The sequence below is a fragment of the Varanus komodoensis genome, unplaced genomic scaffold, assembly GCF_004798865.1.
Source record: "Varanus komodoensis strain SLA01 unplaced genomic scaffold, ASM479886v1 scaffold3, whole genome shotgun sequence".
Lineage (NCBI taxonomy): Eukaryota > Metazoa > Chordata > Lepidosauria > Squamata > Varanidae > Varanus > Varanus komodoensis.
The window spans coordinates 60,128,565-60,155,715 of NW_025335761.1; the positions used below are offsets into that span (position 1 = coordinate 60,128,565).

At 46.2% G+C, this 27,151-nt stretch overlaps 1 protein-coding gene across 1 annotated transcript in view; it reads left to right on the forward strand.

Annotated features, from left to right (window-relative positions):
• Positions 1-6,664: 6,664 nt before the first annotated feature.
• The window catches only part of SIX4 (SIX homeobox 4), a 28,242-nt gene continuing 7,755 nt past the window's right edge, over positions 6,665-27,151 (forward strand). The window contains exons 1-2 of the mRNA XM_044436250.1: positions 6,665-7,551; positions 23,522-24,222. Of these exons, the coding sequence (XP_044292185.1) occupies positions 6,665-7,551; positions 23,522-24,222 (1,588 nt within the window). The remainder of the gene's footprint in view (positions 7,552-23,521; positions 24,223-27,151) is intronic.

The following is a 27,151-nucleotide window of genomic DNA, read 5'->3' on the forward strand; positions in this document are numbered from 1 at the left end:
ACAAGGGCCGCCCAGATCCCGCGCCGCGAAACAATAGTTCCGCTTTGGTGGCACGAACCGTTTGCTTCTCCGGCTAAGTGCTGGAAAGGGGGATGGGGAGGAGAGTAATGGACGACATCCTTGCCCGAGGGGGTCATGCCCTGAAAGGGGACGCAAGCGGTAAAGTGAAGGACTTCGGCGGCGGCGTGGGGCCAAAGCACGGAGCCCCGGTGGCTCTGTGCTACCTCCAGCAATCTGACCGGTTGCTGGGGAACATGGGCAGGAGGGTGTGCTGTTGCACTCATGTCTTGCTCGCGGGTTTCCTGGGAGCAACCGGTCAGCCACTGTGTCAACAGACGGCTGGACTAGACGGACCTCGGTGGGATACAGCAGGACTCACCTTTTGCTCTCAAATGTTTATTTTCCATTGTGATCATCATCAGAGGACTTGCTGATGGGCCCCTAATCTATTGTCCTTGTTCAGCACTGGAGTCAGTTCTTTAATGGGGACTGGACAAGCCCTGGAGGATAGGAATCATAGAACTATAGAATAGCAGAGTTGGAAGGGACCATGAAGGCCATCCAGTCCAACCCCCTGCTGTTGCAGGACACTAAATTACACCATCCCACTCAGGTGGCTGTCCAGGTTCACCTTGAATGTCTCCAGTGTGGGAGAGCCCCCCACCTCTCTAGGCAACTGATTCCACTGTCATATTGCTCTGAACCAGTGGAACCAACTTTTCCTGATACCTAGCCTGAAACTGCGTTGTCGTGACTTGATTATTCCATGTCTACATTCTGTTATCAGTGAGATCTTGACCGTCCTTTTTGTGACATTCTTTGAAGTACTTATAGAGGGATATCATGTTCTCTCTCTGTCTTCTCTTCTCAAGGCTGAACATGCCCAGTTCTCTCATCACAGGCAGGGTCTCCAAACCCTGGATCATGTGTGCTGCCTTCCTCTGGACCCTTTCTAATGGACCCATTGGAGACCAGTGGCCCCTAGTCTCATGGACTGGATGCTACCCTCTAGTAGCACTCCAATGACTGGGGAACATGGGCAAGAGGGTGCTGTTGCATGCATATCCTGCTTGTGACTCCTGGGAGAAAATGTTGGATCAGTTGGGCATTGGTCTGATCCAGGAAAGCATTCTTAGGTACTCAGTGAATTGCCCAAGCTTTCTATTGCTTTAAAGTAATTGCTCAAGCTGCACATTACCTGCTTACTTGGATGTAATTGCCATTGTCAGTTCCAGATGTGAGCATGGTAGCCTTAAAAGCCACAGCTGCAGATTTTGCTTTAAACCTGATACAAAAGGTGGCTCTTGCCCCGAAGACAAGGTTGCCCGGAGAGACCTCAAAGAAGTCAACAAAAAACCTAGTAGATCCCGTGAGATGTTCCTTTTTACCCAACAGTTTACCCCACTGTCTTCCACAGGGCTTTGGCTTAAGCAGGCGTTCATAAGATTGTAGCCTTACCATGCATTCCTATACATACTAAACAGCCAATCCCTCTATGTTCAGTATGGCTTACTCCATAATAAGTCTTAAGAGAGGGCCACAGCCTATACCTAATTTTCCAGGACTGAGTCCTATTGAGCTCAATGGGGCATTGCTCTGTATATACAGGTATAGAATTGCAGGATTAGGGTTCAAGGTTTGTAAGCCGTCCTGAGATGCCAAGGCATGCAGTGACGGGATATAAAATTTTTAAATAAATAAGGTTGCACCCAGTAGACTTTTGATATCAGAAATCAGCCTTCCCAAACTGGACTTCAGCTCTCATCAGTCTCAGCCAACATGGCCAACAGTCAGGAAAATTGAGTTTTCCAGGGCACCTGATTGGGGAAAGCAATTTAGCAATGATTTCAGTAGTAATAACCGAATTGTATGCAGATTTACTTCAAAGGAAATCCCAGTGATTTTAATGAGACATCTAAATAGTACCTACAGAGGGGTGGTGGTTGCATCTGTTGACTATTGGACTTGAATTCCAGGGTTGCTGTGAGCACAAAGCAGGACAGATGCTAAATACTCTCCATGCATCTTGAAGACTTGATTTCAAAGGGTTTGGGTGTGCCTGGCTGCCCAGTCACACTGCAAGCATATGTACTTCCCTAGAAATAAACTGCACACACTGAAGTCACTGGAACTTCCTCCCAAGTCAGCATTCACTTGGGGCCAATTCTATGCTCATGAATTTGGAGGTAAGGAAATTCCATGGATGCAGTGAGGTCTTTTTTCTGGGTAAACATGCATAGTCTCCAGTGCAGAGAAGCAAGTCTTATATAAGTAATGGTAAAGGTAATGCAAGGGTTGTGAATGTATAACTACAAGGCTTGGCTATACCAAGTTGGTGGAAGTGAGATCTTATTCTTGCCTAGACCGAAAAGCCCTAGAATTCCCAGAATTCCTCTACCAGCCACGCTGTGTTGTGCCTCCACATGGTCTCTGTAGTGTGATCAGAGCTCCAATACTTCCAGAAATATGTACACAGGAGCCAGTCCTACAAAGCTCAATAAGGTTTACCCCCAATCTTTAAAGATCAGACTGATCAAGGAATCAGGTGTATTTAAAATCACCGGGTGCAGTTCAACCCAAAGCAAGCACTTTTTAGAGGCCCACTACCCCCCCATGGGAAAAGGTTAAGCATATATTCACATTTCCCATTGAAACCAAAGGGTCACACAGTCTGCTCCTATGCATGTTTGCTAGGAAGTAAACCCAGCTGTGTTCAGCAGAGCTATTTCACAGGAATATCAGAAACACTGTTCATGGTTCTAGTCCCTGCCCAGCCATGAAACTTATTGGGTGACTCTGGACCAATCGTTAACAAGCAGTGTTGTGTAGTGGTTACAAGCACAGGTCTGGGACTCAGGAGATCTGGGTTCGAGTCCCCGCTCAGCCATGGAGCCAACTGGGTGACTTTGAGCCAGTCACACATTCTCAGTCCAGCCTACCTCACAGGGTTGTTGTTGTGGGGTAAGACTGAGAGCAGGAGGAGGAATGAGGTAAGCCACTTCGAGTTCATTGTAAGAAAAAAACAAGATATAAATCTGATAAAGAACTCATGGACACTCAGCCTAGCCTACCTTGCAGGGTTGTTATGAGGCTAAAATGAAGAGGAAGAGGACAAGGTAACCACCTTGGCTTTCCTGCAAGAGGAAAAAGTCAAGATATATGTTAAATAAATAAATGATTGAATCATCTAGTTCAGTATATCTATTTTTATTCATTTGCTTAATATATTTTTTTACTGCCCAACTGCCAAGGCTCCCTTTTGCATGCACTAATTTCACACACTAGTACTTCCTTGCTTGAAGATGAGGGATCTTTTCAATATAAAACAGGTACTCTTATTTAACAGGTCAATCCTTGGTATTAGGAAGAAATTAGTCCCTCTAAATCAAGTTCCAATGGAGGGTTGTATCTAATAGTAGTCTCCTTTAAGATCTATTCATTTTAATGGGTCTACTCAAGTAGGACTACCATGTGCAACTTCCATATGACAAAACCCCAACCTTGCATTGCATCCTTCTCTGGGGATGAGAGTGGAAATTATTTGGTGTGCAATCCTAGGTATGCTTGCCCAGAAGGAACACCCCCATTGTATCCAATGGTTCTTACTCCCAAGAAAGCTTGCACAGGATTGCAGCATGTAGAAAAGCATCCTTCAAATGCCAGTAATCCTAAAAGACTGTAATCCCATACATGTCTACCTGGGAGTAAGTCCCATTGAACTCAGCAGGGCTTATCTTAGAGGAGACATGCCATCTAGGATTGTACTGTAACCCTGTTAAATGTTGTTCCTTGGATCCATGGCAAATTAACCTCACTCTCATCTGTAGGTGAGGGAACATCACCAGGCAGACAAATAGTAATGCTCTGGTCCAAGATCTTAAACTAAACCAAAGGTTTGAGGTCATGCACAGTTTCCTGGAAGCAAGCTCTCTTGAATTCCATAGGATTCATTCCCAAACTGTTTAGGATCGGGTTGTTGAAAGGTTGGTGTGCACTGTGGATGTTTAACTCTCAGAGGCATTAGAAATCAATGGTGTGTTAGTGGATTAGTCACAGAGGAGCTTTGAAGAATTAAGATTAGCCAGACAGGCAAAATCGATAGCAAATCTGAGATCTAAAGGCTTCTAATTAACTAGTTTGCAAAATTCTACACCTTTCTTTAGTGCTGGTTTTTTATAGTTCCCCTGTCATCAATGAGGATGAAAAGAATCACGACTAACATAATTCCATTTCAATGTGCCTGCTCTACATAGGAGTACCCTTGGCATCCATTCATTGCCTTCTCAGTCAATCCTAACCATATTTCCTCAGAGCAAGTCTTGTTGATTTCAGTGGAGACTTACTCCCAGGTAAATCAATTTAGGATTGCAGCAGCTTGCAAAATTTTTCTTCTGCAATAATCATTCATTTCACATCAATTGTCCACTGTGTTTCCCTGAGTAACACTTAATAGAACTGAAATCAAAATAATCTCTTGCAAAAGAAAATTACTGCCCTGGGCTGAGATTCATGAATCAGGTAAAATCTTGGAAATCAATTCAAAGCATGGCCTAAGTGCTTTGTGGATCGCATAGTCCTGGCAGCACCCCACAAGGTTGGCACTAACCCAAACTAAATTCTGAGCGGCAGGCTAAAATGCCTAAATGAAGACTTGGGGACTTGATTACAGCCATTTTCTTTCTATTTTTCTCATTTCTTTTTCTGAAAACACTTTGCATTATCTGTCTTGTGCAAGGTTTCTTTGGAAGTCCAATCCCACTGAATGACACAGGAGATATTTCCAAGCGAATTCACTCATACGGTTTCAGATCCCAAACCCTGTATGTGAGGTTTTGCATTCCCAAAGGGGTGACTATAACTTCCGATTCTGACGGGTTGGGCTGTATTCTTAAATCGACTAAGGTAGCATGAAAGCAAGGAGGGGGTCCAAAAGGAAGAAATGGTTCAAAGGCATTTTTAAACAGCAAGAAAACAAAAAACAAAAAAACCTAGAATATCATGGCTTTAGTCATCCCTGAACGTCATTTTCCAAAAATATAAAAAATTTTCGTCTCATTCAGGGCTACTCGGAAGTAAGACCCACAGAAATTAGCCAGGTTTGCTCCCAAGTAAACAGACGTAAATCCGCAGGCTTGCGGCGTCACGCAACGTGTGTTTTCTTCGACGTGAAGCTGCAATCCCGAGCCGAAGCGCCCTGCCAAGGAAGCAAACGTCTTCGTGACTGCAACGTTTCGGGGCTAAACGGACCCTTGGGTTGCATCGTCTGGTTTTTCTTACGGGATATAATCCACCTGGAGGCTCCACACGAGAGACGAACAAGCGGCGAATACGGGGCAGAATACGGCACGGCGTGAGAAGCGCGCTGCGCAGCGTGCGCCGCGGCAGGGAGCCCCCTCGAGCCCCGGAGCGGACGGGCTGCTCCGGCCTCCCTCGCTGGGGCGCGCGAAGGCGCTTTCGTCGCGCTCGGCGGGCCACCCCATTGGTCTTCGCGGGAGAACCGGCCCTTTTCTGGGGGGAACGCCGCGCACGTGAACCGCGCCTCGCCACGGCGCCGGCGTGCGCGCATTTACGCGCAAGTGCTTCCAACGGATGGCCGGCTGGCGTGGCGAGCCCTCCGAGACGAGCGTGCCTCTCACTAGGGGGCCACCCCAAAGCGGCGCTCCTCCGCCCCAGAAGCGAGACGCGAGGTAAACAAACACGCGCGGGATCGCACCGTCACGTGGCTAAAGCAGCCAGGGGAAAACGCTGCTGGGAGCAGTCGAGATCCCTTCCAAAAAAGACGCCCGGGCCATCCCACTTCCAGAGGCGCTCAGTACTTCGCACAGTATTCAAGGCAGCAGCATGCTAATAGTTCCTTAGAAGCAAGTCCCATGGAGCTCAATGAGACTCACTCCCAAGGCAACAGGGCAAGCTTGCTGCCTTAGCCGAGTGGCTGGACGAAACGCTCCTGGTCTGACCAGTCAGTTCACTGCACCCCATGCGAGCGATCCGTTCCAAATCTCCCTCCAAGTCCATTCATTGCGACAGGCCTACTCCCAAGGAAAAGTGATATTTCTCTGGCAACTCGGAAAGTTTTGTTTTGCTTTTTTGTAATGCATTTCTCGGGTGAAAGACGGCAACAAAACACCGACCCTGCAGGTAGAGGTGTTTCGCATTCAAAAAAAGGGAGGAAGTCGTATGGAGCGTGGATAGATGCGGTTGGGGTGGGGGGAAGCGAGGGGAGGAGTTGATTGACGGTTTCTATAGGAACCCTGGATCCTCCGCCCCTCCGTGTGGACTGGCCAATCCACGAGCCAGCCCGGGTCCAGCAGGCAGCTTGTGCCATTAAGAATATGTAGCTGGAGAGAGAAGCTTTGGAGGAGTCACGTTGGGGAAAAAGAAAGAAAGAAAGGAGGAAAGGGAGGAGGGGCGGGGAGGAAAGGAGCCGCGATCCGTTTACACTACTTTTGCTGGAACAAGCTGTCTTAATGGTTACTGCGCGGCGGCGAGGAAACCTGATCGGCTGAACGCCAGCCGGGTGGCGGAGCTGCGGGAGGGGGGGGAGGAGCAGGAGTTCGTGTGCGTGCGTGCGTGTGTGTCCACTTTCCGGGGGGTGTAAAGGAGGAGGGGAACCGGGGGGGAAACACCACCCACCCAACTCCAAACCAAAACAAGCCGGGGGAAAATGTCTTCTGCTTCTCCCACCACCACGCTCCCCGGCGTGGTGGCGGCGATCAAGCAAGAAAACGTGCTGGAAATGCTCTCCAGCGGGGCGCCGGAGAAAGGAGCCCGGGAAGGCTCCGCGTCTGCACCGCCTCCTGCTCTCGCCGCCGCCGCCGCCGCTCCTGTGTTTGCAAGGGAGGTGGGAGAGGACGAGGACGACGAGGAAGAAGCGGCCGCTAGCGCCGCGGACCAAGTCCTGCTCCACGCGGAACTTCTGGTGAGGAATGCCCACGCCGCCGCTTCGTCGCCACTGTCCTCGCCGTCGTCGTCGTCGTCGTCGTCCTCCTCGCCCCAGGCTCTGCTCGCCTTCTCCCCGGACCACGTCGCGTGCGTCTGCGAGGCTCTGCAGCAAGGCGGGAACCTGGACCGGCTGGCCCGGTTCTTGTGGTCGCTGCCCCAAAGCGACCTCCTACGTGGCAACGAGAGCCTGCTGAAAGCGCGGGCGCTGGTGGCCTTCCACCAGGGGCTTTACGCGGAGCTCTACGGCATCCTGGAGAGCCACAGCTTCGACGCCGCCAACCACCCTCTGCTGCAGGAGCTGTGGTACAAGGCGCGCTACACCGAGGCGGAGAGGGCCCGCGGGCGGCCGCTGGGCGCCGTGGACAAGTACCGCCTGCGCAGAAAGTTCCCGCTGCCGCGCACCATCTGGGACGGCGAGGAGACGGTCTACTGCTTCAAGGAGAAGTCGCGCAACGCGCTCAAGGAGCTCTACAAGCAGAACCGGTACCCTTCCCCCGCCGAGAAGCGCAACCTGGCCAAGATCACCGGCCTGTCGCTCACGCAGGTCAGCAACTGGTTCAAGAACCGGCGGCAGCGCGATCGCAACCCCTCCGAGCCGCAGTCCAAGAGGTGAGCGCGGCCGCGGGGCGTTCGCGTGCGGGGGAGCGGAGGTGCGGGGCTCTGCGCCCGTGTATGCGCGCCCGCGCCGCCTCGGCCGAGGCGGAGGGGGGGGGGAGAAGGAGACAAAGCCGCTGGCCGTGGGGTGTTTTGAGCGTCTCCCTGGGTATCGAGAGAAATGCACTCGGCACATGGTCGTGGGTGCTGCAATAGGGCCTTCCTTTCCCGGGTTTAAGCCCGGGTGTTACCAATACGCGACGGCGCAACCTCGACACTGGCCTCCTTGGGGGACTGGGAGCCCCCAGCCTACTCCCCCTCCCCGGCTTCCTGCCCCTTCTGTGCCTCACCGAAGAGCTTGCCCCCGCCCCCTTCTTTCTTCCTTGCCTCCCCCTCCTTTTACTTTGCCTGGATGGAATCTCTTCCAAAGCTTCGTTGTCCAAATTTAACTTTTATGCCCCTCTTTGCGGGGCTTGCTGAACCCCTCTCCCCCAATCTTCTTTGCTTCTGCCCATGCTCCATCTCGGCCCCTAAGACTGTTCGAAGTGCTTCCCCAACACCCTCGGTGAACCTCACAACAGCCCTGCAGTGTAGGACTTTCACGGTCGCTCTCCCCATCTCACTGGCTGGGAAAGCTGGAGCGCAGAGGGAGTGGCCTGCCCCAGGCCACCCAGGGAGCCCGTAGCAGGCTGAGATTTGACCTGGAGGCGTCCCGGCCTCGGTCCCTCCGTCGGTGCCTCGCCGGCCGCCCCTTCCTCTCCTCCCACCTTGTCTGGCTTTGTTCCTCTCGCACCAGCACTTCGCACCTTGCCTGTGCCGGGCCCTTCCTGTCCCCCTCTCCTCTCGTCTGGCTTTCTCGCTCCCCCCCCCCCCCCCCCCCCCCGGGCCCTGCCTGGCTTTCATTCCTTGACCAACATGGCGTTTACCTTCCCCAGCTCTTTGCTTTGCGTTTTCGACCATCCCCAACCGCTCCTTGCCTGGCCGCTGCAGTAAAAGTCGGCTTGTCCTTGCAAACAGCCCCCCCCCCCAGTCTATTATCACCCTCATCCTGGAGTCTTGGAGCCTACCAGGCCGCCCCACACACCCCCTGCTCGTTTCTGCCTCATGACCTTCGCTTAGCTCCCTCTCCCCCCACAACCTTCAGAAATCTCTGCCTGGGGCAACTCTTCCTGGCCGCACAGGACTTCCCCTTTAACCCACAGGAGTGCTTTGTAGCTCGACCCCTCCTGCATTTTTGGGCACATGGTTTCCCTCCTTTCTCTCCCTCTGCAAAAAGAAAAAATCAACAAATGAGAGAATTTTTCAAAAAGGGAGTGAGTTTATCCAGCTTGCCAAAGAACGCAATTTTCATGCTCTTCCGTCTCCAGAAAGATTCCTTCAACTTGTGACTTGTACTCCACAACACCAACCTAACTTTCGAACTCTACTCTTTCCAGGATGTTGGACATTTTCATACCGGTGGAGTCTTCTCCCCACCCTGTACCACGGGGTGAAAAGCTTTGTTTCTTCGTCATACTCTTTTGTACAACTTTCGACACATTCATGTTGTTCTCTCCCCCATTCCCATCTCCACATGGAGAGACTGGAGACAAGACTTTTTCTCTCATTCTGTTTGACAGCGTTAATCATTTGCTCGGACATTATGTGTGTGTGGGGGGGGAGAAACATGAAGCACGGTGCTTGACTGGAGGATTCCCCCCCCCACCTTGCTCTTGTTGTGAAACCTGATTCTGTGCTGATTCAGATCAGGTTTCATTTCCCCACAAGACTGGAACAAGGACTGCCCAGCCGGGATCCAAAGCAGCCCCTGGCTTCCAAAGCCCCGGACAGGCCACCTTTTAGGTGGCCTCTAATCTGGAATGGGCAGAAGTGTGCAAGTGTTAACATGTTTAGCAGCCATACTTCTGAAAAAAGGCATGGCTCACTTGGAAATGGCTTTCCCTTTATTCCCTCTTTTGTGTCTAGCAAAAATATGTCGGAGCATTCCTGATGCTATAGAAAACAGCACCCAAGTCATGCTCTTGCTGCGCCTGGAAAACCAGTTGGGCCTAGGATAGTGGAAAAAGAGGAGAGGAAAACTGAATGCTATGGGACAGGTCGGGGGGGGGGGGAATTTGATGACTTAAGAAGTGGCCAGGTGAAGTGATCTACCTGCATGCGGGAAGCATATTTCAACTCACTCTGATTTTTACCTGCTCTGTCTACTTAATTCCTTTGCAGAGGGACTGACTCGTTGAAGGCAGGAGACGTTGTGTTGTTGTTTTTTAAGTCCCAAGGGCCCATCTTCCAGCGAGGGCACCTACTGAGGCAGCCTCTTCTTTTTCTGGGAATGCAGACATCAAAGCCACAGACAGGAGGGAGGGAGTTCCAAACTGGGAGGCCCAGCCAGGTGGAGGGTGCAAGAGAGTGAGGTGTGCAAGGAAGCTGGCCATGCTACACTTTCCGCAGGGTGAGGTTTATTTGTTTTGTTGTGGTGGGGGGTTGCTTTGTGTTTTGCTGGTGGTATGAGCTAATTGCCTTCTGGAGCTTTTCAAGCTCTTGTTGTGTCTTCCTCTGGTGGTTAAAGCCATTATTAAAATCCTGGGTTTCTGCCACACTGAAGGGAAGAAAGAAGCACCTTTTCTTCTTCCTTTCTAAGTACTTGGAAACAAACTTAAACAAAGCCAAGATATGTTATGATTGAACTTCTTCTGTGGGTTGCATCCTGAGCTTAGTTAATTTTTAAAAGGATTGTGTTGTACATGCAAAAACAGAAAAAAATCAATACACGTTGCTTGCAGGCATGTTTGATATGGGTACATGTTGTGGCATGATCGTGACTGATTATGACTCACTGCAGCCTGTGCCACTGCGGTATCGTCAGATGGTTGGAGTGATCCTGTGCTTTTCGGGGAGGCAGCTGCTCCCTACCTTGTCTCAGGCCACACCAGTGACCCTTCCATTGGAGCATCTGAAACTCCGCCCTGCCCTCCAGCGCAACACACAGCCCTATTGTTGTCACAAACAATTCAGCCTGTCTATGTATCAGGCCAAAGGCAGGCATCATTTTTAGCTGATGAAAACCCCAGATCCATGACCTTTTAATCATATCGATCAAATTTTATAGCTCAGCAAAATAAAAAGAAAGCTTTGGCTACTGGACAGCGTGGAAATGAAATAAATAAAAATTAACCCTACCTAATATTTGTAAGATATGATGCTTTTTGTAGTTCAGTCAAATTAGTCCTTCATATGGCTCTCCTTCCTTACCCTTCCTTCAGTCGCCTTATTCATTATGTTTTTTTGTCACCCTCCAAGGAGTTCTGAGCAGCACCCGTTTCCTTCCCCATTCTAGTCTTGCAACAACCCTTTGAGGTAGGTTGAGCTCCTAGTCGTTGATGGAGACAGTGACTAGGCCGAAGTCTAGTGGGGATTTGAACTTTGGACTCCGTAGTCCTAGCCAAGACACTCTTCACATCACCACACTCGCTCCCTTGGCCTTCCCCTTCTAGAAATCTGAACTGGGGCCCTGTAATTGTCTAAGAATAGACTGTTTTCAGCTGTTAACAACATTGGTTATAGCATTATGTGCCCTCCTGGAGTGCCATCAGCTTTTGCTCCCTGACAGTCTTCCCTTCATAAGGACATAAAGCAAAAACATTCTTATTTTGCATTGCATTAATTAGTGCTCAGATTTAACTCATGTAAACATGGCTTAATTTTCTTCTACACTGTCTTCCAGACATTTACAAAGTGCTTGTGTTCTTTGAACACTGTCCAGAAATAATGGGTTTGTTGTGATCATGAGCAGACTATCTAGGCCAGAAAGGTACAATTCTGTGCATGTTTAGGGGTTTTTTTCCCAGTCCAAAATGTGTATTGCGTACACCCTAAAATTCTTTTACTTAGAGAATGCTAGTTTAGACCTAAAGTGTTTTATGAGTGAGAGTGATTAAAAAATAAGTAATTTCCACCAGTAGGTGCAGAAATGCATGATATTCCTTGCCTTGCTGCTGAAGCTGCAGTCATTTTGGGGTACTTTTTCTTTCACCACAGTTCCCTGTTTTCCCTTCCCTTGGAAGAGTATTCAGACTTGCAAACATCTGATACCTTCTGGCCTTGCTTTCATAGTGGTAATAAATTCTTCTGCTAAAATAGTCATTCCGACACTGCTGAATGGGATGGTTCACTGGTACAGGGGATGATGGTCATCAAATCGTTTTCAAGACCTTCCTGTTTTCCCTCTTGTCGGTCTTACTTGGGGAATGTCTTTCGCTTGATGGGGAAAGCACATCCTTTCAATGCAGAAGGCCCCAGCTTCCATTTCTGGAAACCTTGGAGCACCATTGCCAGTGTGTCACAAAACATATCCAAGCCCATAACGATGTCTGTGACCCCAAGGTGCCCCTCAGCTGAGGTGGCTGCCCGGCACGTCTCTGAATGATTTACTGGGCCACTCTGGTCTGCTTTCAGTGACAAATACTGTGCCTGCTCTCAGATGAGGCTTCCTGTTGTGCTTCAGCAAGTGTGTCAGGGACCTTCTGTATTCGAAGACTATAATGCTTGGGAAAGCAGAAGAGGAAGACCTAATACGAGCTGGATCAGTTCCATACACAAAACCTGCGGCCTTGTGTGCCAAGCAGGGCTGTCAAGGACAAGAGCTTTTAGAGGACACTCCTTCATAGAGTCACCATAAGTCGGAGACGACTTGATTGCACAGCCCAAAATATATGTTGTTTTTGTTCGTCACAAAGTCGTGTCCAACCCATCGCGACCCCATGGACAACATTCCTCCAGGTCTTCCTGTCCTCCACCATCTCCTGGAGTCCACCTAAGCTCACACCAACTGCTTCAGTGACTCCATCCAGCCACCTCATCCTCTGCTGTCCCTTCTTTTGCTGTCAATCGTTCCCAGCATCAGGCTCTTCTCCTGTGAGTCCTTCCTTCTCATTAGGTGGCCAAAGTATTTGAGTTTCATCTTCAGGATCTGGCCTTCTACAGAGCAGTCAGGGTTGATCTCCTCTTGGACTGAGCAGTTTGATCGCCTTGCAGTCCAAGGGACTCGCAGAAGTCTCCTCCAGCACCACAATTCATAGGCCTCAATCCTTTGGCGCTCAGCCTTCCTTATGGTCCAGCTTTCACAGCCATACATTGTGACTGGGAAAACCATACCCTTGACTATACGCACTTTTGTTGGCAGGGTGATGTGTCTGCTTTTTAGTATACTGTCTAGATTTGCCATAGCTTTCCTCCCCAGGAGCAAGTGTCTTTTAATTTCTTGGCTGCGGTCCCTGTCTGCAGTGATCTTGGAGCCCAGGAAAATAAAATATGTCACTACCTCCATTTCTTCCCCATCTATTTGCCAGGAAGTGAGAGGACCAGATGCCATGATCTTAGTTTTCTTAATGTTGAGTTTCCAAAATGAAAAATACATGACATGGGTATATATCAGTGACATAAGTAGGTCCATAGGGAGCTGGCTCCTGTTGGGTAACGTTTGTATGCTCTAATGTTAAACCCAAACCTCGTTAGGGCACAGCAGCCTCCAGCGTGTGCCTCCAGTGTTTAATCCTGCTATTAAAACTCTGGGAACTACTTGTCTACAAGGAGAATTAATGGTGGTAAGAAATTCTCTACCAGGGATTCCCCAGTAAGACTCCCCTTTCCTTGCACGACTACCAGGCAGACATGGCAGAGGTACTTGATAGGAAAAAGCTACTAGAACAGAGGTTTCCAAAGCAGCATCAGAAGCTGCTTTACATATGCAAATAGGAGAAAAGACCCCTTCCCTGGGCAGTGCTGTTGCTTCTGCCGCCATGTGGGAACCACCTCCAGCAAGTGGAAGATACTCCTGCAGCTTATCCCACTGTTTACTTCTGCAGCCACCCTAAAGATGGCTTTAGCCTAAGAAAGGCGGTCTTTGGGCATGAGACAAGTACATCAGAGGTACAGGTAACCAAAGATAGGAACCCTCAGGCCCCCACCAGCGCTTTCCAAGACTTATACTCTTCCTGAAGTTGATTCTGGTTGAGTTCCCAGTCTGACTGCTGCCTTCCTCAAGCCTTCAATCTGTTCCAAAGACCCCCTTCCACTGGCACTTTGCCCTGGAGGCACACTTCCTCTCTTTGCTAAGCTACGGTTGTGCTGGCATTGGTAACCAGGTTTGGATTGTTCAGTTCAGACGCCACAGCTGGCCAAGGACACAGCTATAAGGCTTCTAATGGGGGCCTCAGCCACGTTCCACCTCTGCTGGACAAACCGTGCAAGCCATCAGTAAGCTAGGGAGCAACTTCGGGGTCCTGTGGTTAGCCTATAAATCCCTAAACAACTTGGGACCAGGTTACTTAGGAACCACCTTGCCCCTTAAGTCCTCCAAAGGACACTTCAGTGGTTCCACATGCACCTGAGCTTCAACTCAACGCAGGACCTTAAAGAGAACACTTGGACTTACAGCCCCACCATCTGCAACCCTCTTCCCACAGATTGGGGGCAACTGTCCTCAGGCCCAGACTTTGAATGACTCTGCAAGACCCACTTGTTCATTCTAACTTTCCCTGAGAATTGATCTAACCAGTATGGGTATAGTCGAATGGCGTGCATTATTGTTTGAGTTTATTATTTTTATCTTTTTGTAGACCTCTTTGATAGCCTCTGGGAAAACAGCAATTACATCTATAAAGTAATCATATATCATATTTAAATATTTGCCCATCTGGCCTAGCAGCTTTCCGGGCCAGTGGTAAATCTGGAAGGGTAGACACTGTAAGCACAACCCCAAGAAAGTCCAAAAATCCAGGCAGCTGCCTTGAGAGCTGTCAAGAAACCAGTTCTAGCCGTGTTTAGCTCTTCTGTAGTCGTCTTTAACACTGATGCATCTTAATTCCCATTCAGGACCAAGCCATCCCCAAAATACTTCGTCTTACAACAGGGAGTAACATGTTGATTTTGAAGGGGCTGGCAGGTGACAGCATCCTCTCTCCTGGGCTTGTTCCCAGATCTCAATCTGAGAATTTTTCTCAACACTGCAGCAGTGTGATCCTTTTCACTGAGGCTTCCCGGGACTTGAAGCTTGGACGTTGAAGCTTCCCGGGACTTGAAGCTTGGAGATATAGCATGCTGACTACCAGTGAGCTCAGTGGGACCCACATCAAATGAGACATGTATAGAATTGCAGTGTCAGCTTGTTAATGTGGTAATGTTCTGGCTGAGCATGTGAGAACTATTGGGTTGGGACCTTGAGTAAGCCTATGTTAAAAGTGGAGCAGACAAATCAGTTTGTCTACTCCATTTTTATTATTTAAAAAGACTAAAAGGGTCTATGTTTAATTGGCACTGCAGAATTGTTAATAAAGATGTAATTTTTGATGCAACCATTTATGAAACCCACAAAAGCACCATCAGAAAAAAGACATTTCCTTCCCCATTTTTTACTTTCCTAAGAGAGAATGGCTTTTCTAAGATGCATGTTATGAGTTTGAAGCATGCTTCCTGCTTCAGAAATAATATTTTCCCCATGTGCAAATTCAGTTAGTCAACTGAAACTCATGTGAATATTCATTTTTTTAAAGTGAGTTGTAGCCCTTAAGGCAAATGCACATCTGAACTTGGCTGCTCCTTTAGCAAAGAGGAGGTTTCCTCATTTGTGATTCATGTGACGCACATTATGTTTAAAGGGCTTTCTGGGTCTACTTCTCTTTTCATGAAACTCTGCAGTCTACCAACCAAAGCCAGGTGTAAAGCAACAAGTGACAATAAGAATTATGTGGCAGGATCTGTCTGGGAATGTGCTCACCCCAGGAATTAGTGAACAGAACCAGAACCTTTCACACACAAATCCACTCTCCCAAGCACTCTTTTTCAACTGCTTTGGGCACATTGGTGTGCATGTTGAGACAGAAAACTCTGGTGTGCTGGAAGTTATAGGTTTTTAACAATGAGGATGGCATCTCACTTGTTCCCAGTGATTTTTGTCCAAATGTGCTTAGGATTGCGCCTTTTATCTGCTGGTGTCAAACAACTGGAGGTCGGAAACCCTGGCCAGTTGGCCAGTTCATCCTTATCTGTCTTTTGCTCACCCTGAGCTAAATAAACTCACTGAGGATGCGTCTATCAATGGCTATTTGACTGTGATGTAGATAAAAGCAAATTGCCCAGGAGAGCCATTGACTTTATGACTTGCTTCTTGGTTGGCCATGTGGGAAACGGTGTGGGAAGTATGTATCAGAAGTTGTTCTGGAAGCCAAGCAGCTCTGGGGTCTCCAGATTGCCCCCACCATCCTTTCAATTTATAAATGAACTTCACCATACCTGCAGAAGTGTGGTAAGAAACCCAGATATGACTAAGGAAGGATTTCAAAAAGAAGTGGAAAGTTCACCAGATAATTCTGGAGTAATCCAAGTGCCATGGCCAAGCTCTACCTCAAGGGTGGAGAAACTTGGTTTAGGACTAAAACTGGGGTTTCCTGGAAGTTTCTTACTCTAAATCACCAATAATTTGGTGGTTTCCAAGCATTTGTACAGTTTGCCCCCATTCTAAAATGTTGAAATCTCTCTGCTAGGGAAGTGGGAAGAAGCCGATAAAGGAGTGAAAATCCAACAGTTTACAGATTCCATCCCCTCAGTAGCTCAAACTGATGCGAGTGATTTTTTTTAAGCTAGGGAAATCTGCGCAAAATTTAGGCCTCTGCTTCACAAATTTGCACAGATTGCTGAAAGGAGGCCTGAATTGTGCACAGATATAAAAGTAATGGCAAGAAAATTCAAGGTAACCAAAGTTGCCTGTGTGAGTATGTGCATACCTGTGCACTCAGTAAGAGGAGAAGGCTGCTGTTAAATGTTACAAGAACAAGAAAAACAACTCAGATTTCACAAGTGGCTCTTGATTTGTTGAAAACAGTTTGAGCCATTTCAAGAAAGCTGAATGCCCCAGCTCAGCCTGCTTTTTGCCCATCAGGTTAGAAACATGTTGAAAGTCCACTGAGTTAAAGGAGACAAATTTTCCAGTGTCAGTCTTGCTTGCCTCCCCTAAGGCTGTCAGTTGGAGCTCTAAGCGAAAATATGGCCTCCTTCTTGCAAATATGGCCTCCTTCTTGCGTTAGTTTTCCCTTTTTGCATTCTCCCCCCTTGACTGTTGGAATGTGCCCAGCCCCAGGGGGCGTCTCTGAGATGGAATGTGGCCCCTGGGCTAAAAGCAGTTCAGCAGCTCTGCTCTGCATGCAACTCTTGAGACAATGACCTGTTACAAGCTAGATTAGCAGGAAATGATTTCCAGGTTACAGGAACAGTTCTGGATTTTGCTATGCCTAGAGTCTGTTGAAATCAATGAGAGGGGAGTTAAAAGCAAGCTAAATCCCATTGGTTTTCATGGGTGTGATCTAGGCATAAAATCTGGATCCAGCCACATGTCTGAGTGGGAACCCATCGGAGGAGTCGTGGGAGTTTTGCAAGTGGATTGTTGGTATATTGGCAGGCCTCTGAGCCGCATTTTGCAGAGAATCAGATGTATTGGCAAAAAACCACAACAACGTTGGCATTTGCTTTCTTTTTAATGGTGTGCTTATTCAAGAGCAAACTGCTGGACAGAGTTCAAATCTTAGCCTTTTCTCCTTCTACCCGAAAAAGAAAATGGCTTGTGTGGAGGTGTGTGTGTGTTTTAAGAGTATTCTTATATTTGCAACGGAAGGGAAATTGAATACAGGTCATGACATGGGTTGCAATCCAGGAATATGTGGGGTAATGGGGTAATAGTTCAACAGTCAGGCCCCTGTTTGCATGTAAAAGATTACAGTTTCTATATATTTACATATTTATTATTTTGATTACACTAAATTTTAAGAAGAGAAGAAGAAAAAAGAACCCCCCCCCCAAAAATGGCATGGGATCTTAAACAAATGTTATATAGAATATCAAGTATAAAAAAATTGCTGTAAGTCAACACAGCAAACAGCAAACTATCCTTTCTACCCAGTCATATTTTTAAGAACTTAGTAAAATTCATTGAAAATTCTTCTAAATGACAATTCTTTAACTTATTCTCTATTCACCTTGACCCAGCTCACTAAAGCAACAAAGCGATGGTAAAAACATTAATCTCTAACATTTTCCTCAAAAATTTAATTCCCTTTATACACATATGTTTCTATTATCATCATCATCATCACTACCACCATCATCCCCATTAAAAAAGTAAGATATATGCAATATGATTTCTACTTATCATTAATTTCTTTGGCTGGTTATCTTTTTCGATGGTTCGTCAGTCTTACCATTAATACATAGTCTATTTTTTCAGTCTTCAATGATTGAATTTTCTTCTGCTTCCCATTTTAAGGCAATTTTATCTCTATCTGCAAGTATCATGTATTTAGAGAGCTCTATCCATCTTCACTCAACTTACTATAGCGACAAAGAGTTGTTGTACAAGAGCTGATCTCTAATAATATTTTCAAGAATTCTATTCCATTTATATAACTCTCCTTGTTGTGTAAAAGATTACCATTTCGATTCTCAGACTCTCCACCTGAAAGGGATCAGGTTGCTGGTGATGGGGAAGTGAGCCTGGAGTAAGAGTGCAAACCTTCTTCTAGCTGAGGGCCAAATTCCATTTTGGAGAAGCTCTCCGAGCCTGAATTCCAGTAGTGAGTGGAGCGGAAAGCAGAAGGGGAGAGGCTAAAATAAACCAAGCTCTCCAGCCTGTTTTAACAATGCTCTAATGGCCGGTATCTAAGCTTAAGGTGGAGCATCTGAATAATGTTAGAATGGGAGAAAAATTACACAAAAGTTAGGAAACCACTAAATGATTAGTGTTGTCCGTAGGTCAACCAAAGGTAGGGGCCAGGAAAAGGGGGTGTAGCTATTTGAGGAATGCCATACGGCAGAATTTTAGGGATGTGTGAGGAATCTATTTAGGGGGTGGGTATTTATTAATTTATTTTTCGATTTATATCCTGCCTTTTTCCTACAAAGGGCTCAAGGCAGCTTACATCATTCTCCTCCTCCATCTTATCCCCACAACAACAACCCTGTGAGGTAGGCTGGGCTGAGAGTCTGTGACTGGCGCAAAGTCACCCAGTTGGCTCCATGGCTGAGCGGGGACTAGAACCCAGATCCCCTGAGTCCCAGTCCCATGCTCTTAACCACTACGCCACACTGGCTCTCACCAGATTCCCTGGGCTCGGCTCCCTGGACGCTGGTCTGCTGTGTCGTGACTCCAAGGACAAGTTTGTGGCAAGTGCATCTAACATTCTCATGGTGCTCTTCAGGAACTGAGCCTTGCACAGGCAGCGCCCCTCTTTGGCGCCACGCACAACTTCCTTTGCTTGCTATGCGGAAGAAGGTTGCTGGCGGCACGACCCTCATTCTGTGAGCATTTGCAGGTTTCCTCTGCCAAGATTGGGCCGAGCCCAAGATGAAGACTGCAAATGCTCGAGCGATGGATTCTGCTGAGCTTCATCCAACTCGACCTCGTGTTGACCTCAATCTCTGCTAGTATGACCTACAGATGTGGATTATGGGTGTCACATCTGGACCAGAGCATCTGGAGGTCATCATATTTACAATTTGTTCCTTAGATTCTTCCAGGCAGCCAGCCGTGATCTAGGGACATACGGTCTCAACTGTGACTACCTGTATACCTACAATAATTAGTTGTATACCTACCTGTATACCAACTAATTATTTTCAGCATACATGTTAAGGTTTGCAAACATATCTAACAAGCCTGAGAGGGATTTTTTTAAAAATGTAATATAATGTATGGATCTCCAGTTCCAAGCAAACCTTGCATATTATATTCCAAATTGGTTTTTGATAGTGCTTCAAAAGTGGCTTATTGAGCAAGATGGCAAGTGTGGGCCTGTTTGCAGGAAACCCCCGGTGCCCAAACACAGCTCCTCGCACCATTCTGTGGATTGCAGCCAAAAGTGCTTTTGGGCTATCCCTTGGTTTGGGCTAGTTTGGAAAGAAATGCACTTGGGGCTGCTGGAACCAAGGAGAAGTTTGGACCCCCCAGAGCAGAGGAAGCAAGAAGCCCTTTTGTTAGGTCCCCTCCTGTCTGAAATATTTTTTTTCTGGTGTGGAGACAGTCTTGCTGCAAGCAGACAGAGAACTACAAGAGGGATCTTCTTACAATGTTAGCAACACCTGGTTCAAAGGAGGGTCCTACAGATGCATCCCCATAAAAGCCATCTGGATGACGTAGTTCTCCTTTGAGGGTCACACCTGGTTGGACTGTAGGAAGGCTCATGGTTGCAGCCAGGATCCAAGAACCTCACTGGTCCCTCTGATAGCTTGCCAAATGGCTGCTAGCTGGACACCCACCCATTCGTGCCATTCTGCAGAGAGTTTGAGGAGCAAGCAGGGTGGATGGCCTCTGGGTCCGTCTTTCCTTTCATTATGTTTGCATTAAACACATTGGACTGCTCTGGAAAGAAGAGCTGGAAGGCACACTTTGCTCTCTGTAATTAATATAACTTGTGTATCATTTTCCTAAATCCTTTCGGTGCCAAAGAATAAGTTGATGGACAGCTTGCACTGATTCTGTGGTATTTTCATTGCAACATTATTACACCCAAGAGTGCATGCGGGTGGCAGCAGAATTAATCCGGATTTACTTTTTGTTCGGTTTTTCTTTCTCTGGTTCCGTTCCTTTTGCCACAGTTTGTTCAGATTAGAGCTCTTGCTCAAATTAAAGAAATCTTAGTTGACCATGGTATGTGTTGGTTGGTTGGTTTAAAGGGTGATCTTATGCATGCTTAGATAAGAAAAGAGCCTAAAAGTCTCAGTATGACATACTGGGAATTGTAGGCCTCTTTTCATGTCTAAGCATGCCTAGGATTGTGTTCTTAATTACATGTGAGTTTTAAAAAGTTCTGAAGTGCAAGACATGCTTTCTGTTTTAGATTATTCACATAACAGACCATCTAATTAAAAGAGGCATCTCTTCCTGTTTGGAAGCTCATGGGGGCCATCTTTTCTCAGAAGGTGCTTGGCATCAGTATTTTTTCTAAGCACTTACCTTAGCAGGAACACTTTAAACGCAAAACAAGCTGCTTCTGAGTAATGGCATTTAGTTGCTCAAATGTTTAAATCAATTAATTTAACCAATTAATTGTTTTCATGTTACAGCCAAAATTTAGTGCATCGCTACGAGGGGGCCTAGGAATTTCTTCTTTGAGAAAGGAAGGGAGAGAACCATGTTGCTTAGAATATCGGTCAACAAATGGTTGGTTTCACTGGGTGACCAGAAGTTCCGGTATTATGAAAGAGGGGTAAAAATCCTATCCATTCTCTGCACACTTTGCAAAAATATATACGCCTCTATCCTGTCCCTCCAATCACATTCTTTTTAAACTAAAAAGCCCCAAATTTTGTACCCTTTCCTACTAGAGGAGTTGCTTCAGTACCTGGGTCATTTTGGTTGCCCTTTTCTACATCTTTTCCAACTTCATAATATTCTGTTTTGTATACAGTGACTGAACCTGTACATACTGTTCCAAATCTGTCTGCACTGAAGATCTGTATAAAGTCGTCGTCGTCATCATCATCATTAAAAACTTTTGTATGCCATCCTTTCTATAAATACCTCAGGATGGCTTGCAGCAATTTAAAAGAACAATTTTAAAAAGCATCTAATAATGTCCAATAACAGTGTAAAACAATAAATAAACATTAAATAAATCAGGTAAAGTCAAAACAAAACAAAGCAAAAGCTACTGCATAACCATTAGTATCAGCAATTGTGTGTATGATTCATTTCCTCAAAATCTCCAACATAGAAATTCACAATTTTCTCAGCAGCCACAGGCTGGGTTGACATGACAACCCAGAAATCTTTTCCTGGTCAGTCATGACCATTTCAGATCCCATCAGTGTATATGTGAAAGTATGTTCCCCCACTCCTGGGTGCCCATCATAGGCTTATAATGAACCCTATGTGCTGTTTTAATGCTCATTCTTCTAGTATGCAAAGGCCTTTTTGGAACTTTGCATGGTCCTTTAAAGAAACCATGCTCATATTTCCCATCTGAGTATTTGGTCTTAATTCAGAAAAATGTGTAACTGGTTTGAAACTTCCAAATGCAATCCTAAACGGGGTGGATTTGATTTAAATCACTAGTCGGTAAGACTAAATTTAAATCAAGCTTTTCTACATAATCGCACACATGCCTGCCTTATCTGTCGGTGGAAGAACTTCATTAAAATATTCCCAAACTGGGTCTCTTTTATGGTCTGCTGCCATTATAGGTTTTCTCCCACAGGGAAAGAATAATATGATAAATCTCAGGCTATACACAAAGAGATCTAAAGACTTCTGGAGTATTCTGCTCAGAAGGGTTCACTTTCATTTTTACTGCTTGCCTCTCCCTCCTCACACTTAGCTTCTTGCACAAATTTATTCTACTTCCAGTCATCTTCTTCTGTTCATTGAATTTCTTGAAACTTAGCACTTAAGAGGTAAAGGGTTGATTCTGTATAGATAGTTTTGCAAAGGAACAATGGGATTAATGTCTTTCTCACCTCTGCATGTTTATTTTATAACATCTTTGCTGTGAAGAAGAGGCAGGTGACCTCTGCAGGCCCAAATTCACAGTTTTGAGAACTGTTAAACCAAGCATCTGTGATGATATTTTCTAGAGAGAAAAAATGCTCGATATTTATTTATTTATTTATTTATTTATTAAGACATTTTTATGCCGCCCCATTCACCGAAGTCTCGGGACGGCTTACAACAATCTTACAGAAACCTCTAGAAGAGCATGACATTGTGAATGGATTGATCGAATTCATTTACCAACAAATTTAAACATTGCATGAATATACAGCCTCATGCTACATAATTAAAAACTAATCCTTATTTCATTATGAATAACCTCTATTATGGAACTTGAATAGACCAAGGATCTTTAGATAATTTTTCCTCAAAAAGTTTTTTTTATTTTAAAACATCCAATTTAAATATAAAGCCCAATTTAATTTAAAAATCTGATTTAAAATTTAAAAATCTATTTTTATGTTTTTAATTGATTTGTAAAATTGATTTGTATTTTAATTGATTTGTATTTCAATGTATTTTATCATGTTGTAAGCCGCCCCGAGGTTTCGGCAAGGGGCGGCATAGAAATGTTATAATAATAATAATAATAATAATAATAATAATAATAAATAAACTTACAAGGGAGTAAATCCCATTGAAAACAGTGGAACATAATTCTGAAAACATGTATTGCTTTGAATGGGATGGCAGTCATTCTATGCAGATGTACTTGAGAGAGGGATTCTTTTCATTTTTTCTCCTCAACTCTGTTTGAGCCTCATGAGATTTTTGAAAGAAGTTTGTAAGGACAGACAAGGCTCTGTTGTTCCAAAACGGGGTGGAGCGTAGGGTTTGAATTCTCACCAGAGCTGTGCAAGCAGCAAAACCTTCAGTGTCTCTTATTCTGACCCGATATTGTGCTGGAATGGGAGACCCAAGTTCCAATCCCCATTCAGTGAGAAACCTCACTAAGCAAATTGCTGTATTTCTGCCTAACCTACTTTGCAAGTTTATTCTTTGAGTTTGTGAGCAAGGAACATTTAGCTACTTTCTGTGCTAGAAGGAAGACTCTTCTTCAGAAAAGACTGTTTCCGTTTTCACAACATGGGAAAAGATAATGGTGGTGATTTGCCACTGTTTAACATTAATGCCAGACGCATAATGCATTTTAATATAAAAGCAACATAACCTAAGCCCAAAGGGCTTAGGTCTGATGGGGATGTGCAGTGTATTGTTTCTTGGACTGACCGTTCCTGCTTGCTAGTAGGCAATGTCCTTTGTGAATGCTGTTCATCCAAATAAAGAAAAAGGCAGCTCTGCGTACATAGAAAACACAAGAAGGAAACAAGTTCTAGGTCAGCCTCCTTGGGATGCTTGTTTTCCACTCAGAGGGAGATTTTAGCATAAGGCCCTAGTTTTGGAATCTAGTGTGCATGCCATGTGAATTCACAGTCCTTTCTTTGTCACCTGCAGTGAGTCGGATGGCAACCCCAGCACAGAAGATGAGTCCAGTAAGGGCCAGGAAGACTTGTCTCCGCACCCCCTGGCCAGCACCTCTGACGGAACTGCCAGTTTGAGTCTTCCTAGCCACATGGAGCCGCTCTATATGCAGCAGCTGGGAAGCACCAAAATCTCTCTAAGTTCTTCCGGTGTTTTGTTGAATGGAAACTTAGTGCCCTCCAGTCAGTCACCCGTCTTTCTGAACGGTACCTCTTTCATTCAGGGGCCCAACGGCGTGCTTCTCAACGGGGTCAGTGTGGGGGCTTCGCAAGCTGGATCAACCAACCCACCCAAAACATCTCCAAACACTTTAAGCAATGGAGTGGCCATGAGCGACATCATGACCTCTTCTTCAGAAGATGTGAAAGACTTCAAAATCCTCCAGGCTTCCATGTCCAACTCGGCAGCGACGACAACGACGACGTACAGCCCCAGTTCCGTACCCATCTCTTTCCCAGGCTTGATCCCAAGCATGGAGGTGAAAAGGGAGGAAAGTGAAGAAGCCATTGCGTCGCAAGATGGCAGCTCCGTGGTTACTTTTACCGCTCCTGTCCAAATAAACCAGTATGGCGTTGTCCAGATACCCAATCCAGCAACCAGTGGCCAGTTACTCAATGGAGGCATCAGTTTTTCCCCAGTGCAACTGCCTCCCATTTCAGCAGCAGCTTCCCAAGGTAAAAACCGTTTTGTATTCAGTTAACATTTAACCTGAAGACCAACTTCCCCTGTATGAATGTGCCCAAGATGTGGCCTTTCTATGTTTATTACTGCCATTAGAGGCATGTTTGATGGAGAGGTGAAGCAGGGCTTCTCCGGGAATGTTCCCAAACTCTGGAGTTCCCTGTCAGGGAGGTTAAGGTTGATCTACTTTCTGTTATATCTCTCCAGGGAGACAAAGCGATTTTCCTGCAGGCGGGCTTTTGGCATGTAAGACCGTCCATTGCCTAAGCAGTTTTAATTAGTTAGCTGCTATTTGTTTACTGTTTTGAAGAATGGTTCACTTTGTTTGTATGTCCTGCTTTAATTAATGTTTTTGTTTCTAACCTGCATTTTGTTGTTAGGTACCTAAGGCAACTTAAATTAATTAAAATATCTGGCTGTAGTTACTTTTAGATGTTCCCACCCCCACCCCAAAAAAAACATGTTCACAGACACACATATCCTGGTGAGCAGATTTGCAGGGGGTGTGGAATCGCCTGTTTTAGCAGGCATCAAGATCTTAGGACCCAGCCCCATCTTTCCTTTTCATTGCAGTGTGTGGGCTGCAATTAACAGGTCGTTTCTGCTGGTTTCAGAGCAGCCCCACTGATTACTATAAAATTAAGGGCAAATACCTAGTGGGGTAATCTTGAGAAGGATTTATTTGTATCAGTCATGCCAACAACGTCAAATAGTGCAGCTTCTAGCAAAGGTGGAGAGAGAGCATGCTTGACTGTGTTAATAAACAGCATTTATATGTTCCTCTCTGGGTGTTCAGAGTGCTTCAGGGATAAGAAGAATCTGTTGATTTTTTTCCACAAAAAGAATAATTTTTCACATACTCTTTTTTCCAGTCCTGTTTCTGCTTTGTATGCATTTGAGATACATATGGATATATAGTATATGCATGCATGCTTTTCTCTTAATAACTCTGTTTTGTAATATAATTATTACAAATAATTATAATAGAATTATTTTTGTAAACAATATTCCCTTCTGTGTTACTTTCCCTAGCACACTCACTTTTGTGCATACTTAGCCCAATAAACATATTATGGTGCAAGCTTTGTGATCAGGGATCTGTATTGCTAAATTAGGGAAATGCAAATACCAAAAGATAGTGTATTTGCATTTCCCTAATGCGCTTTGCTTTTTTTTTTTTTTTTTTTTTGGAAGTGTGAACAAATTTCTTGTCCGTCCCTTTCAACCCTACAAAGTCGATCTCTTATCCCTACGTTGCAGATAGGGAAGTTCAGGCCATCTAGTGAGTCCTTGATAAAGGCTAGGTTTGAACCAAGGACTTGCGTATTTCTAACCAGATTTGTTCCCAGTTGAATTCCAGTGTATTCAGTGGGACTTGCTACCAAGCAAGTCCATGTAGAATTGGACCCTTGCAGGGCACTCCTTTAAATGTCTGCTTAGTCGTAAGCCTCCCGCATAAGTGAGTGAAGCTTACTTCCAAGTAGTGTGTTTAGGATCACACCCTTTTAGGACCACAACCCTGTGTGTATTCAAGCCGAAAAAAGCCCTTTCCTCGCAGCATGTCCCAATCAGCTGTGCCTTCCAGGAGTTTCTCCTGCCTTAACATGCACCAGACTGTGCCTTGAATCATGATGCTGCATTTCTTATTATTACAGATTTTTTAGCGCCACTCTTTCTCCAAGGACCTCAGGGTGTCGTGCATTGTATCCCCCCCCCCCCATGTCTCATTGTCACTGGGTTTTTATTCTCTGGTGGGTAAGGGCACTTGATCGTGGATCAAGATTGCCCACAGAGATCCTGGCTGACATAGCCTGTGCCTTGCTGAACTGTGGGTGCAGCTTCTTAAATCAAGGCAGAGAGGATATCTCAGCCCTGACCTTTCCCTTTACTAACAGAAGCACAAGTGTGCTAAACAGTATTTGCATTTGTCCACTATTGGCATTCTCCTGTAGTTTCCCAGGCATCGGGAAGGGCAGAGCTGGAAATCCCACCAAGACTTCCAGTTGTTTCCTGAACCTTCTCTGGGTTTCCCATGGGCACATTCCCACTTCCCTTCTTCCTCGTCCTTTCCCTCCCTCCCCCCCCCCCCCCCCCCCCCTGCCCCGCCCCCCCCCCCCCCCCCCCCCCCTCCCCCCCCCCCCCCCCCCCCCCCCCGTGGAAGTTGAGTTTCCCAGGCTTGGGCTGAGTCTTCCATTCAGCCTCAAAGTCTGTGCCCACTGCAGGTTTTGGAAGGCCTTCTGCCCAGCATCCTTGCCCAGGGAGTCTGCCTTCCCACTGGCATACTCACCCACCACTCTTGCTCCTCCTCCTCCTCCTTACTCCTGGCTTGCTCAGTGTGCAGGGAGCAAAGAGGTCTCTCCTCCTGCTCCCCCTTCTCATCACCACCTCTGTTGTCGGGGTCAGAGTGAGCAACAGGGGACCCAGCAGGTTTCCTCTGTGAGAGCAAGAGAGCTTCCGAGGGCTTGGATCAGTGCGCCCCGCGGGTGTGAGCCTTGAGCTGATGCCCACGCATGCGTGCATGTGATCTTGGGAATACCCTTTTGGAACACCTTTCTCAGTTTGTCACAATATCTATAGCAGGGTGTCCAACCCGAGGCTCGCGGGCCACATGTGGCCCACAATGGCTATGAATGCTGCCCAACCCAAAATCGTAAACTCACTCAAAACATTATGAGATTTTTTTGCAACTTTTTTTGGTAATTCGACCGTGTGGTTCTCAAGTGTGAATTTTGTAGACAGTGTGGTGTCCCAATGTCAGATAAAATAAATGTACATATGCTCTCTTTGCTTATCAGTTTTTGTTAGTGTTTGTGTATTTAATGTGCGGCCCAAGACAGTTCTCCCAGTGTGGCCCAGAGAAGCCAAAGGTTGGACATCCCTGATCGAAAGCATTCTTAATACATCAAGGTAGGGGTGTGTGAG